This window comes from Paroedura picta, chromosome 2 (genome assembly GCF_049243985.1).
Source record: "Paroedura picta isolate Pp20150507F chromosome 2, Ppicta_v3.0, whole genome shotgun sequence".
Classification (NCBI taxonomy): Eukaryota; Metazoa; Chordata; class Lepidosauria; order Squamata; family Gekkonidae; genus Paroedura; species Paroedura picta.
This window is the reverse complement of record NC_135370.1, coordinates 25161546-25176508: the sequence shown is the minus strand read 5'-3', so window position 1 is coordinate 25176508 and position 14963 is coordinate 25161546. Positions and strand designations below refer to the sequence as shown.

General features: G+C 47.2%; 1 protein-coding gene across 1 annotated transcript in view; it reads left to right on the top strand.

Moving 5' to 3' along the window:
• The window catches only part of TMEFF2 (transmembrane protein with EGF like and two follistatin like domains 2), a 299702-nt gene that overhangs the window by 178202 nt on the left and 106537 nt on the right, over positions 1 to 14963 (top strand). The window contains exon 5 of the mRNA XM_077319507.1: positions 7745 to 7841. Coding sequence (XP_077175622.1) covers positions 7745 to 7841 — 97 coding nt within the window. The remainder of the gene's footprint in view (positions 1 to 7744; positions 7842 to 14963) is intronic.

Genomic DNA, 14963 nt, shown 5'->3' with positions numbered 1-14963 from the left:
AACATCAGAAGAGCCCTGCTGGATCAAACCAATGGCCCATTGAGTCCAGCATCCTGTCTCACATAGGACCCTCCCAGTTTTTCTGGCACTGCTATGAACATAAAAAGAGCTCTGCTGGATCTGAACCATTGGCACATCTAGTCGGACATCCTGTCCCACACAGTGGCCAACCAGCTCCTCTGGAGGGCCACCAACAGGACAGAGATTATGAGGCATTCCTAGGAACAAGAGAAGAGCCCTGCTGGATCAGATCAGTGGTCTGGCTAGTCCAGCATCCTGCCTCACACAGTGGCCAACCAGCTCCTCTGGAGAGCCAGCAACAGGGCAGAGAGGATGAGGCCTTTTCATGATAGGAGCATTAGAAGAGCCCAGTTCAGTATCCTCCCTCACATAGCAGTCAGCCAGCACCACTGGAAAGCCTGCAACAGTGCAGAAGAGAGAGCTCCCATCACCGATCCTCTCATTTCAGGACCACTGCCTTTTGTGCCTTTGTGTCTATGCATGGTTAGCATTCACAAAAGCAAAGAAAACGGTTATCAAAAGAACTGCCATACGTCGGCTGCAGCTGAGTGTGCTTGACAGCTGCACGCCGCCTAAGCCCCCATTCCTGTATTATCAGAACAGCGCAGTTTCCAGTTCCCCGTGGCTGGGATCACACATCATTCCAGTAACGTTTGAATGGCAGGATGATGCGGGGATTGAACAGGCTCTCCCATCAATGCAGCACCCTGCAATGAGGGAGGAATGGCAGCCCCTCCTCCAGAGTTAGCGTAGGAATCAGCGCCTGGCAATCGTCAGTCTGAAAAAGGACGCTTGCCACTCCAGAACCCGTTTGCCACTCCAGAACACCACCTTGCTGAGACCCAAACCCTTTCCATCGAAAGACCTCTTGATGTTCTGATGTTTACTTGTCTCTCTGCCGTCCCTCCCTGCCGAGGCCTTGATTGAAAGCTCACCGATACCAAGAGGGGGGGGACCGTTCCAGCCCACTTCAGGGGCTGCTCAAGTTGGGAATGGAAATCGTTGCTTAATTTCCTTTTGTGTAAGCTTGCGTGGGACAGGCCTTTTGCCTTCCGCCGAATGGGAAGGCTGCAGCACAGCCCGAAGGAGCAAGGCAATGTCAAACTCAGGATTTACAGCAGGTCCAGGGGAGAATTTGCTTTTCATCTTGCCTCTAATGTCGCTACGCAGAGATCTGAGAAGATACTTGCTCCGGTGCCGACCCCTTGCTTCACACCCATTCATTTTTCTCACTTTGCAGCTTTCGACCGAGCTAATGTTTTCCAAGGGGAGGGGGGCATTATTGATCCGAGCAGAAGTCCCTCCCAGCGTCTGTCAGACTGGATTCTCGCTCACTTTAGACAAAGTGCTTGCGGTGGTGAGCCTGGAGCATTTTTGCAGCCACCCCTGGCCTCTGTAGACACGTGTGCCTTCACATTGTCTCGCTTTCTCTGCTGCCCTTTTGACCTGTCTCTTCCCGCACGTGATAACATGAAAGCCTGTGGTGGATTAACTCAGCGTGATGTTCCGGGTTGTCATGACTGAAAGCTGTCTTTTGTTTCTGACATCCACCCCTTAACACTTGTGTCTTGTGATAGTTAGTACTGTGGGAAGGGGGGGGATTTTTTCCCAACCAGATATATGCAGGATGGGGAGGAGGGTGGGGGGACCAGATTTGAGGAAACCATCTGACAAACCATCCATTCTAAAATTATGTCGCCCTGTTCAGGGGATACTCCCATTTCTGTCCAGATCTGTAGCCCGAGCCAGGTTTTCCCATCAATGTATGGAAAAACACAGAAGAAACTTCTGTAGTTAGCGCTGAAAACCATAGAGTTTTGGCGAATTCTTAGGGGGATAGTTGTTTATTTATCGTACGGGAATTGTAGTCCATGGACATCTAAACATCCGGAAGAAGTTCCTGACAGTTAGAGCGGTTCCTCAGTGGAACAGGCTTCCTCGGGAGGTGGTGGGTTCTCCATCTTTGGAAATTTTTAAACAGAGGCTGGATAGCCATCTGATGGGAGAGGCTGATTCTTTGAAGATTCAAGGAGGTGGCAGTTCACAGTGGATGAGCGATTGGGATGTGAGTGTCCTGCATAGTGCAGGGGGTTGGACTAGATGACCCATGAGGTCCCTTGCAACTCTATTATTCTATGATTCTATGACATCTGGAGATCTGCAGTTTGATCACCCTGCTGCAGAATATTCTTTGTGTGTTGGGTTGCAAATGCCAGCTTGAGACTGTCTCAGAGATGCCTGGCATGGGTGGAGTTTAGGAAGAAAGGATATAAATTTATAGACTCCTCCTCTGAAGCTACCATTTTCTCCAAGGGAACTGCAAGTCTTTGGTCTGGGAATTCGTAATTCCGGGAAGAATCCCAGACCCACCTGGAGTTGGCAAATGCTTTTGTGTGAGAGTCTTCCAGACATTGTCCGGCAGACTGTTCTGCCAAACAGGGGTCACCACAGAGAGTCCTCAGGTAGGGACCACAAGGACCCTACAAGATAGATGTGATCTCAGCCTGAATCTTACTTGGAAGGTTTTTTAGGAGTCCAGACAACAAAGGCAGCCCAGTTAGCCTGTTTAGCCGAAGCTGGCCTGGGCTTGGAAGCTAGGCAGGGTTGACCACAGTCAGTACCTCTATGGGAGACTACCGAGAAAGACTAAGTTTGTTACCCAGAGGCAACTGACGCATGGTGACCTCTTCCATGGGGTGTTCAACCATAAGAGGAGCAGGTGTGGCTTGCCATTGGTTGAACACCACATGAAGGATTCAAGTGGGTAGCCGTGTTGGTCTGAAGTAGCACAACAAAAATGAGTCCAAAGCTCACGTCTTGAATAAATCTTTGTTGGTCTTAAAGGTGCTGTTAGATTCCATTTTTGTTGTACCCCATAGAAGAGGTCACCATGAGTCTGTTGCCTCTCAACAGCACAGCCAGGGCCAAAGGATATCAATCTGGCTGCTTGGGTGTGGCCAACTTTGGAAATTTTTAAACAGAGACTAGATAGCCATCTGACAGATAGGCTGATTCTGTGAAGGCTCAAGGGGGTGGCAAGTTAAAGTGGATGAGAGATTGGGATGTGAGTGTCCTGCATAGTGCAGGGGGTTGGACTAGAATTCAGTGGTCCCCAAGCTTTTTATCACTGTGGACCGGTCAACGCTTGACAATTTTACTGAGGCCCAGGGGGAAGAGGGTAGTCTTTTGCTAAAGGACGTTGCCGCCACCTGAGCCCCTGCTCCGCTTGCTTTCCTACAAGTGCCCCTGACTTCCCGCCGTTGGGAACAGCTGGACTAGATGACCTATGAGGTCCCTTCCAACACTTTGTTGTTGTTGTTAGGTGCAAAGTCGTGTCTGACCCATCATGACCCCATGGACAATGATCCTCCAGGCCTTCCTGTCCTCTATGATTCTATGATTCTAGCTCTGGAGAGAGAAATCTATCTTCCTCGAAGCTCCAAGGAGTTCATCATATCATCTTGTAGAGCCGGCATCTGAAAGCATCTAGTTCTGGCCTTACCAATTCAGAATGCCAGGGAGCACCAAACAGCCCCATATCATTACAACCGAAGAAACTTGCTTCTAAAAATCTAGACAGTGTTTTCTGGGTACAGCCAGAAGCACTTCACACACTTTGTCCCCCTCCCCTCCTTCTCCAATGACTAATTTACTTTCTCCTGTCAATAAGACTTGCGGAAGCCAAGTGTGAATTAAAAAGCGGTGGTGGGGGAGAGGACAACCCTCCGTCACCTTAGAAAATGAACATCTTACCATTCCGAAGCTTAAATAGCAGCAGGAAGTAGGTAGAAAACAATTCCTCCAAGGTTGTCTGGTTTTATCAAGGCACTCATCTGCACAGTAGGGAAAAGAGGAAAAAAAGAATTCACCTGAAACATTTTTTTTTTTGTCGCCCAGCAACGCTGCAGGAAGAAAAAAAATTTTTTTTTAAACAATAAAAGGTAGCTGTTTTAAATTTAATGCCAGGGCGTAATGGTGGGTGATTTGTTTCTATCGTTCCTGTTCCTCTTTTCAGCCTTCAGTGGGAATTGGTACCGGTACGGAAGAGGCTAGATACCTGATAGTTTCTGACAGAAATTAAGAGCGCGACTGTCTTTAAGTGTGATGCCTTCCCTCTCCAGAATATCTACTTACCATTCAAAACATAAACCTCCGATGGGCACTGAGTGTTTTGCCTGCAGATTCAAATGCTGGCCTCGTTTTCAGTCTGAAGAATGTGGCACAAGAGAGAAACGCCTCCCACACCACCTTACACCAGAGTGTTATCAATGGCTATGCTAAGGCAGGAGAAACCAGGAAGGTCCTTTCATTTAAACCAAAACCACCATAAGTGGTTCTGGGAGAGGCTGAGAGAGAACATTGAGCTGAAAACTCACGGGCCTTGTTTTCCAGAACCCAGAACACTGGGCAGGTTGGCCAGGGAATCATTAGCAAGGTCTGTAATTCTTGGCGCTTCTGTGTGTCTAGCCACTGGGAGAATATTGAACGCTTTAAAGGTCACTGAGAAGTGTGCGTCAACGTGTGTGTGTGTGAAGTGTGACAGTCCCACCTTATCGGTGGAGAAAGCCAAAGCTCAACTGTCCGGAATCCATCTGAGTGACCGTTTACGCACTGGAAGTTTCATGCTGGGCTGCAGGCTGGAGTTTTAGTCATGGCACGTTGCCCCACCTCTTCCTGTACCCACACGGGGGAGCATTTGGCCAGGTGCTCCTCATCTGCCCCTGATTTTTGCTCCTGCACGGGAGCTGGGGCAGTGAAGTTCCCAGTGCATAAACGGTCAATGACTGGCAAGTCCTGTTAAAAATGGGTAGTGTTCAAAACAGGGCATGGGGACCAGCAGCTAGAGGCCCTGGGCTAAAGCTTATCCTTGAGGAACACTAGTTGGCCTTCAAGGGCCTCAGAGGCTAGGGAGATGTGTGAAATGATGAAGGGTGATAAGTAGGGCAACATATAAGAACATAAGAGAAGCCATGTTGGATCAGGCCAGTGGCCCATCCAGTCCAACACTCTGTGTCACACAGAAGCCAAAACCGAGGGGCCATCAGGAGGTCCAACAGCAGGGCCAGAACTCCAGCAGTCCTCCTACTGTGGCCCCCCAAGCACCAAGAAGACAGAGCATCACTCCCCGAGAGAGAGTATCACTCCATCTATACCCTGTGGCCAATAGCCACTGATGGACCTCTGCTCCAATCCCCTCATAAGAACATAATAGAAGCTATGTTCAGTCAAACCTGTGGCTCATCCAGTCCAACACTCTGTGGCCAAAACTGAGGTAACACAAAACTGAGTTTGTGGACAACCTGTTTGTGGGAAAGGGAAGGTATCGGGCTGTCAGTTTTATTCTCCCCCACGGAGTGACCCTTACGTAAAGCAATTTGTAGCTGGATTTTTCAAATGCGTTCTTATGACTGTGGTGAGAACTGGCCAGGTGGTCTACGTGAGAAGTAGCTGAGCAATATGTCCAACTTTGGTTACTGTACAGCCCTAGCTGAGAAGGACGACAAACCTCTCTGCATGGGAATAATCCTGTTCCTTCCCCATTTTCCGACTTTCTGATAGAAGCCGCTGCTGCTGCATATGCATGTATTCAAAAGAGATGTAAAACTGATCAGATTGTGAGGAGCTTTTGATCTGACAATCTCCGCCTGAGGGAAACTTTCTGTTTCTTTTCCCTTTTTTTCTTTTTTTTTTGTAACGGGCCGCATATGCAGAGAGGCGCACTCCATACCGCGAACGTGAAACCGATTAATTAAAATCAACCTCTCCTTTATAAAAAGAAGTTTGAAAAATGGGCTGTAGAGCTGCTTTGGGATTTATCTGCAGCTCCCCGTTGAGCATGTACTTGGGGACAAATTTTAAGATGCCTTTTCCCCCTCTCGGCCTGCTTTTTCCCCCATTCAGAACCCCTCTTCCACCCTGCTTTTCTTCCTGCAGAGGAAAATACAGGAAAGCAAAATAAAAAGTCGGGAGAATCGCCAATAGAAAAAGGGTGAGGGGCACAGGGTTTCTCATGGAGGCATTCTCAAGGCCCCCCATCACCACTTGGGGGACTGGTGGGGGGGGTGGATCAGTGGGACAGTGGCATGATTTCATTTCTGGGCTGAACTTGGAATACCGTTCTAGGATTTGGTGGAAACCGTATTTTTTACCATAGAGCAGGGATAGTCAACCCGTGGTCCTCCAGATGTCCATGGACTGCAATTCCCATGAGCCCCTGCCAGCGTTTGCTCCCACCCCATCCAATCCATACAAGACAGATGTTTCTGTTTTACCTTCAAGTTTGCACTTCCTGCAATAGAGGCTGGTCCTTCATGACCATTCCATTCAAAACATAACAGTATTAGAATATTTGGGGTTGGATGATTCCGTATGCTTTTTATCATCTACACAGCTTTCCAACCTGTCTGCCACAGGTTCAAAACTCTGTAGCAACATGGACATGTTATATATGTTATATAAATATACACAAATGTGACTTTTTCCATTTTCTTTTACTTTTTTGAGGGCCAGTGGGGTGCAGTGGCTAAAAAGCAGCAGACTCTAATCTGGAGAGCTGGGTTTGATTCCCCAGTCCTCCTCATGCAACCAGCAGGGTGACCATGGGCCAGTCACAGTTCTCTTAGAGTTTTCTCAGCTCTACCTAACTCATGGGGCGCGGATTGTGGGGAAAGTAAGGGAAAGATTTTGGGTCTGCTTTGTGTAGTGAAAAGTGGGGTATTTTTAAAAGACGCTTCTTCTAAGAGCGGCAGGCTCTAATCAGAAGAACCAGGTTTCATTCTCCTGTCACAGTTCTCTCAGAGCTCTCTCAGCTTCACCTACCTCATAGGGTGTCTATTGTGGGGGGAGGAAGGGTGGGCAACTGTGAGCTTCTTTGAGACTCCTTTGGGTAGTAAAAATAGATTCAAGCGGGTAGCCGTGTTGGTCTGTAATAGCACTCGAACGCTCACTCGAAAGCTCAAGCCATGAAAGCAAGCACTCGAAAGCTCACGCCTTGAATAAATCATTGTTGGTCTCAAATTCAAATCCAAACTTTATTACAGTCGTTCATACCAAGTTATATAATTGAACCAGTAGCAAAGTTTTTACATCTTGCCGTGAGAAATCGTGAATGTATTATGTCTGAAGCATGATCTTTGCCTTTGTTCTCACTAGCAGTGGATCCTTTTGCACTTTCCCTTCTTATATTGTACTTTTATATGCTATTAAAGGCTTGTTAAGAGCCTCTTGTGGCGCAGAGTGGTAAGGCAGCTGTCTAAAAGCTTTGCCCATGAGGCTGGGAGTTCAATCCCAGCAGCCGGCTCAAGGTTGACTCAGCCTTCCATCCTTCCGAGGTCGGTAAAAATGAGTACCCAGCTTGCTGGGGGGTAAACGGTCATGACTGGGGAAGGCACTGGCAAACAACCCCGTATTGAGTCTGCCATGAAAACGCTAGAGGGCGTCACCCCAAGGGTCAGACATGACTCGGTGCTTGCACAGGGGGTACCTTTACCTTTACCTTTAAAGGCTTGTTGTTGTTGTTGTTGTTGTTGTTGTTGTTGTTGTTGTTATATGAAGTTGTTGGTCTTAATGGTGCCCCTGGACTCTGCTTCTGCTGGGTTGTAAAAGGCAGGGTACAAAAAACTAGGTCTTGTTTCTGTATTTATGATGATTTCAGGAATGGCTTTTGTCGGGGGTTTCACAGTTCACTAATTGACCGTTTTCCTTTTCTTCGTGTGATTTTCAGGTAGCGAAGGTTCTGGAGAAACTATTCAGAAGGAAACATCCACCTGTGACATTTGCCAATTCGGAGCAGAATGCGATGAAGACGCAGAGGATGTCTGGTATTGTCACCTGTTTACACTTCCATGAGCTTTTTATGGGTTTTGCAAGTGTTTTCTCATGTAATCGGAAGAGTCCTCCCCCCACCCTGCCTTCGGATCTCCACTTCCTGGAGCCTAAACCCCAAAATCATGGTTTCCGCCCATCGGGGTTGCTGTGAAAATCTCGCTCCCAACTCTTTTCTAAGTCAACTCAAAAACAAAGAATGGAAACAGTGAGGAAACCAGCTTCTTTTGGAATATGCTGGCTTATTGTGGCTGTTGACTGTTTTAGCAGAACAAGATAGTTGTTTTAAAGGAGCTGAAATTCTAGCTGAGTAGTAGTTTTAAAAGAGCCAGGGTGACCAGAGTTCCCATGGTGTTCCCCACTGTTTTGACTGTTCAAACAAACATTTCTAGGTCTTTGAAAGAAATCTTTCTAGGGCCCATTCTGCACACAATAGATAATGCACTTTCAGTGCACTTTAGAAGTAGATTTTGCTGTTCTGCACAGGACAATCCAGCTGCCAAAGCGCATTCAAAGTGCATTACCCTATGTGTGCAGAATGGGCCTCCAAATTGACACAGCAAAGGAGGACTAAAACGTCAAGTGTTAGTTTTTTTTTTGGGGGGGGAGGAAGTTGTATGTGATAGGCTTTTGAGCAGGGGTAGTCAAACTGCGACCCTCCAGATGTCCATGGACTACAATTCCCAGGAGCCTCTGCCAGCGAATGCTGGAAGGGGCTCCTGGGAATTGTAGTCCATGGACATCTGGAGGGCCGCAGTTTGACTACCCCTGCTTTTGAGTCCTGTGGTTAATCCTTGAGAAAGTCTATTTTCATGTTTCTGAAGAAGTGTCCCTCTATGCATGCCAAGTTCACTCTGTTTTCGCTTATACCTAAAATGAAACTTTGTTGGTCTTAAAGGTGTCACTGGACTCAAACTCAGTAATCAGTTTCTTACATCTGTTTGTTAACTCTTATTTGTAGGGTAGTTGGCTGCTATTCACAGGTTTTACCAACTGCTTCAGTGCAATCTCAGCTATACTTATTGCTCAGTTACTTATGCATCTTGACTCTAACTAGCCCTTTTTGGCAACTAACCCCTTCGCTCTGATGACCTAGATGTTAGGGTTGGGGAAGTCTGTATCAGTGTATCTGAATAAGTGTGCATGTACATGAAACCTTATACCCAACATTAACATTTGTTGGTCTTAATAGGTGCTCCAGGACACAAACTTTGTTTGATTGCTTCAGACCAACATAGCTACCCAACCGGGGATGCCAGTCCCCAGGTAGGACCTGGAGATCCCCCAGTTATACAGCTCATCTCCAGGTGACAGAGATCAGTTCCCTGGAGAAAATGGCTGCTTTGGAGGTGGGACTCCATAGCCTTATATTCCACTGGGGCCCCTCCCTGCCCCAAATCCTGCCCACTCTCAGCTCCACCCCCAAAGTGTCCGGGTATTTCCCAATCCGGACAGAGAGAAACAGACCTATCCACTGGCAATGTGATAAATATATTCATAAAAGAAAGAAAAGTGTCCTATTTTTCGTAGTTTTCCTTGTTTCTTTATTCTTTAGGACTTAAACAGAATCCAGGTAATATCAGCGAGATTCTTTCATCAGTGACAAGTCCTTATATATATTAATAGTATAATACTGGCCACACACTCACATAGGTATGGGGATACCCCTTTTCTTTCTTTTATGAATATATTTATCATATTGCCAGTGGATAGGTCTGTTTCTCTCTGTTTGGTTTAATTATCAGACCGTCCTTCTTATACTCTTGTATGATATTTCCCAATCCAGAGCTGGCAACCTTATACCCTAACTGAATCTATACATATCTTGTGAAATTGTATCACTGCGTGGGTTTTCAGGTTTATTTCAGTCTGGAGCAGCATAACTCGCAAGCCACCAAGTCAAGCCCCGCCCACCAGTTCTGAGTCATAACTCTTAACAATCTTTTCTTTTTCTTTTTGAAGAAGGGGAAAAAATAGCAAACTTATCAGGCTTCTTATAGGAAGCCATAGGTAACAGAGGGCTTTGTGGGTCATACTGGCCTATTTCCATCCCTTCTGGTGTGTGTTTCGGTCCATCCAGATGTAAGTGGCTGGTTTCAACTAGGGTTGCCAGGTCCACTGGTCTGGACAGGGATCCTACCATTTCTGGGTCTACCTTGCCCCTCCGACGGTTCCCCTCCGTGTTGCAGCACGACCACAAACTTACATTATACGAGGTGGAACTAACACAGTTCTTCAGCACCCGCAAAAGAGAACTCTTCCACCAGGGAGTTGGTTGAGGTCGACCAAAGCTAAATAGCATTTCCTGGGTCCACGAACTCCCCCCCCTCCCTTGAAACCATATGACGGAAATGACCAACGATGGGTCTTTTAGATTATCTGCTCTGTTCGGATATCTTCTCTGTTTATTGTTATTATTATTACTACTAGCAAAAAAGCCTGTTGCACCTAAAAATACAATGGGTGCTAGGGCCCCTGCTCCACCCATGACAGGCCAGCTGAGGCCTGAAGAGACCACGGTAGGCCATTTTGGGGCAGGGGTGAGTCCTTACAGGGGACCCTCCCTCCTTCCCCCACCCTCACCAGCCCACATTCTCAGGCCCTCTGCCCCCCCCTCCCAGTTCCCACTTACCATGCTGGCATTTCTTCCATATGGAAGAATTTCTGGATCGACCTTGCCCCTCCAACGGTTCCCCTCCATGTTGCAGGACGACTACAAACTTACATTATACAAGGTGAAATAAAATCTTCTTTATAGTGCCCATGTTCTTCTTGGGATCAGGCAGGCAAAACACAGCCCTGTTTTTGTTTTCTGGAGGTGGGAAATGACCTGGGATGGCGGGCGTGGTGATCAAGCAGCTTTCTCCCGATCCTTCAGCCACGCGTGTGCTTCGTTTTTAAGGCTACCATTAGCACAAAATGTATTTTTGGGCTTCAGTTACCTGTCCAGCCTTCTCACAACTCACAGCAGGGGAAAAAAGTCCCGTTTGCATCTTCTGGAGGTGGGAAATGACCTGGGAAAGAGGGGTGGGGGGTGATCTGGCTGCTTTCTGCTGATCATACAGGAGTCTGAGCAGCTTGTATTTAAGCCAACCAGTAGCACAAAATGTCTTCTTGGGCTCCAGGGACAATGTGCAGCATATCAGAAATTCACCTAGACAGAAATAAAGTGCAAAAAAAAAAAATCCAAATCCAAAAAGTGTGTGTGTGTGTGTGGGGGGGGTGCTATATCGTTCTGGTGTTTCTCCATAGCAATGAGGCAGTGTTGATTTTATTAAAGATGCATCTGTGTTGTGGCATTATCACATAGCAATGTGGAAGTGCCTTAAAAAAAACAATTAATATTGGGGCTGGGTGGGGGAAAGTTTCTGTCCAGGAGAGAACTGCTGTGCTGTGATTGGTGGCTTGCAGTGATTGACAAGCCAAGGAGCAGAGGGAGAAGTTTGGCTTGTTTTCCCTTGCAGCCTCGTCAGGAGGCAAAAAGCTTCAATGCATTTGCCATCCTGCATTTGCCAGCAGGAAGCCACACGTTTTCTACTCCTCCATGCAGGAATGGCCATTGTCCTCCAACCTGCTAGTAAAGCAACAAGCCAAGCTGATGACTGGGGACTTTTCAGAGGAAATGCAGCCTGGTTCAGTTCCCCTGGAGAAAAAGCTGCTTTGGTAGATGGACTCCATCATATTGCATTCCACTAAGGTCCATCCCCACTCCAAATTCCACCCACTCCTTGCTTCAGGTATTTCCCAATACAGAGCTGGCAACCCTGTAGCCAGGTCTTACTGTGCTCTACATGTAAAGGTAAGGTAAAGGTATCCCCTGTGCAAGCACCGAGTCATGTCTGACCTTTGGGGTGACGCCCTCTAGCGTTTTCATGGCAGACTCAATACGCATGCGCGGCACCCTCAGGTCGCCCTCTCCCCCCACCCCTTGGCAGCAGGCCGCAACAAGAAAAAGGTTTGCGGACCGCTGGTTTAGAGGATGTGACATCACTTCCGGGTGACCCTCTAGGAGTCCCTACAATCTCTGTGGTCCTTACCATGGAGTTTTGGGGAAATTCCTAGATCATCTCCATTAATATTATTGTGGCCTTCCATAGCTTTTATTTACATTGCAAGCTGCCTTGAGTTCTGCAAGATAGGAAAGTGCCTAATAAAGGCTTAATATAAATAAAATAATACCCCCCCTTCCCTCTTGTTTCTTAAATCACTGAGGACAGTGGATTGGGGCAGGTGTGCAGAGACAGGCACTAAGGAGGACAGCCTGCCCCAAGGTCCCACCATGTTGAGGACCTCCAGCATATTCGCCTAAGACACACGAGGTTGCTCCTTCACCTCTGACCCTTCAGTTGGGCAGCTAACAGAGTCAAATGAGAAGTGTATCTACCTGGCTATTGAACCAGCATGGGTGGATGTGAACAAACTGATCCCTGTTCATTACTAGCTGAACATCTCTAGCACATGTATTATGTTGATACTCCACGTATTTAAGTATTCTCTCGTCTGCAGTCAGAATTCTGGGTGGAATGTAGAAGGAAGGCCGGACTATAAGGGAGCACTGCAGGGACAACTCTGTGCGATTCTGAGAAACCCCTGGCAGAACACAGGGAGGGGCACTGCTGCCTGCCTTCCACTTCAAGGACGCGGAGGGGAAATGAGGACACAGGTGTGCCGGCAGATGCGGCTGAGCTGGTGGTGCTTCGGAAAAAAACAATTAAATGTTATTTTGCGTGGCCGCAGTCTGTTCTGCTGCAGACTCCTGTCCCCGTTTAATCTCGTGATTGTCATCTCTGCCTAATCCCACTCAAACAGATCAGTGCTTTCTGCTGCCACTGCTCATTATCGTTGTTGTCCGTAGATGTAATTTGCCACATTAGCTGTTCAGCATGACCGACTCTTAACGTTCACCGAAAAGGAATACGTTTTGTTTCCGTGTCCGTGCAAATCTGAAAAAAGAGGGTGCTACAATAGCAAACTAGACAGACAGACAGACAGATGATAGACAGATGGATAGACAGATGATTGATAAATGGGCAGACAGATGATTAGACACACAGACTGACAGTGACGGGATGGCTCAAGCAGAGCCGGCTGAAGGACAACCCTTCAAAGACGGAGGCCTTGTGGCTGGGTAAGAAAGGGCCTGCAGGTCAGAGCAGAACTGCTTCCCCACCAGGGGAAAAACAGGAGATAGAGGCTGAGGCCAAGCAAAATGGTGACACTTGTAAATCCATTGGGGGAAACAGCTCAGAAAGGGTTAAGCACTTTCTCCATCCAGGTCAATACTCTTTTTCCAATCAGATTAGCAGCCCACATGCTTGCTTTGATGTTAAAAATGCCATGCGGGAGAGCCTCCTGACAGGCATTTAGTCAAACCCTGAGATAATCTAGTCAGAAAGAGCATTAAGATCAAGTGAACAGCACTTGCTTAAGATCCCGGACCCGAAAGAAGCAAAACTGGCTTCAACCAGGGCCAAAAAGGCCCCAGACCAGGGCCCATTCTGCACACGCTAAATAATGTGCTTTCAATGCACTTTCGAAGTAGGTTTTCCTGTTCTGCACAGGAAAACCCAGCTGCAAAAGTACACTTAAAGTGCATTATCCAGTGTGTGCGGAATGGGCCCAGGTGAGATCAGGCTGGTTTCCCTGGTGAAATCCTCAACAGCTCCAGAGGACCTGAAGGAGATGCCAGGCCTATGGTTGAAGCCAGGAAACCAACTAGCACTGAGGATACACTGGCCTTCCTGCTTAAGGATTCCACCCCCAAGACATCAACCTGCCCACGAGAAATTAGCCCCCCTCCGGAAGATTTTTGGAAGGCGGTTTTTAAGGAAGTAATCTTAACCTAAATTATATATTAACTGTTTTAAAGAGGTGAAGCTGATGATTTTGCATGTATTTGTTTTTTGTTGTCACCCGCTCTGAGCCATATGGGAAGTGTGGGTTATAAAAATAAAGGTATTATTATTATAGTAAAGTGGGTGTGCAGAGCAGTGTATCCTTTAACTATCTGGAAGGGAGAAGAAGAAGAAGAAGAAGAAGAAGAAGAAGAAGAAGAAGAAGAAGAAGAAGGAGTTAGTTCTTCTATGCCGCTTTTCTCTACCCTAAGGAGTCTCAAAGATGCTTACAGTCTCCTTCCCTTTCCTCTCCCCACAACAGACACCTTGTGAGGGAGGTGGGGCTGAGAGAGCCCTGATAATACTATTCGGTCAGAACATCTTTATCAGTGCTGTGGCAAGCCCAAGGTCACCCAGCTGGCTGCATGTTGGGGAGTGAGGAATCAAACCCGGCTTGCCGGATTAGAAGTCAGCACTCCTAACCACTACACCAAGCTGGCTCTCTGCATGGTATGCTGCATGTTTGCTTACTGTGCAATATTAAGACGAGTTCCACCCATCTAAGCTTATTGATGTCAGTGTACTCAGAAGGGTGTCCCTCTGTTCAGGATGATACCATTCGCGACGAAAAACCCACGTATGAAATTCGTGGAAAGCTCCTTGGCCATTTCTCCCATTTGCCCTATTCTGTGATCTGCCAATGATAATATTAATGGGAGTGCTGCAGAGGTTGCACATTTTCTGCTTGATAAAGGCATACATGCACTTGTGTACGCATGCGCAGACATGTGCGCGCCCCCTGTGACACGGCCTCCCATTAGCAAACGTCTTTCGCTCTGTTAAAAACAAAGCCGATTCGGTTGGAAAGTCTTTAATGTCTTGCTCCTTTTAATCCGTGCAAGCTCCTTGCCTGTAGGAGGATCCCTGTGCTACTGGCATCCTTCCCACCTTTAATGCATTTTGCACCCGAGTAGACTTCATGAATATTTGAAGCAGGCCAGGGGCTGTGCTCATTTCTTAAGTGCCGAGTGGCAATCTACTGGTGAAATCGGGCGTTCGCTCTTGCTTGTTTGGAGCTTTATTGCTGAGTTTACTAAGGAAACGGTTGGGCTGACAAGGTAGTGGACTATTCATTGTAAGACCCCTTCTGAACACGGAGGGCAAAGTAGTTCATGTTTTGGACAGGGAGAAGAATCTCAGAGATGGTTCAAAAAAGAATTAAAGCCGTTTGGAGGGAATATATAAATAGAACATCTCAAAGGAAGCACCCTCTCATCTTCTAAA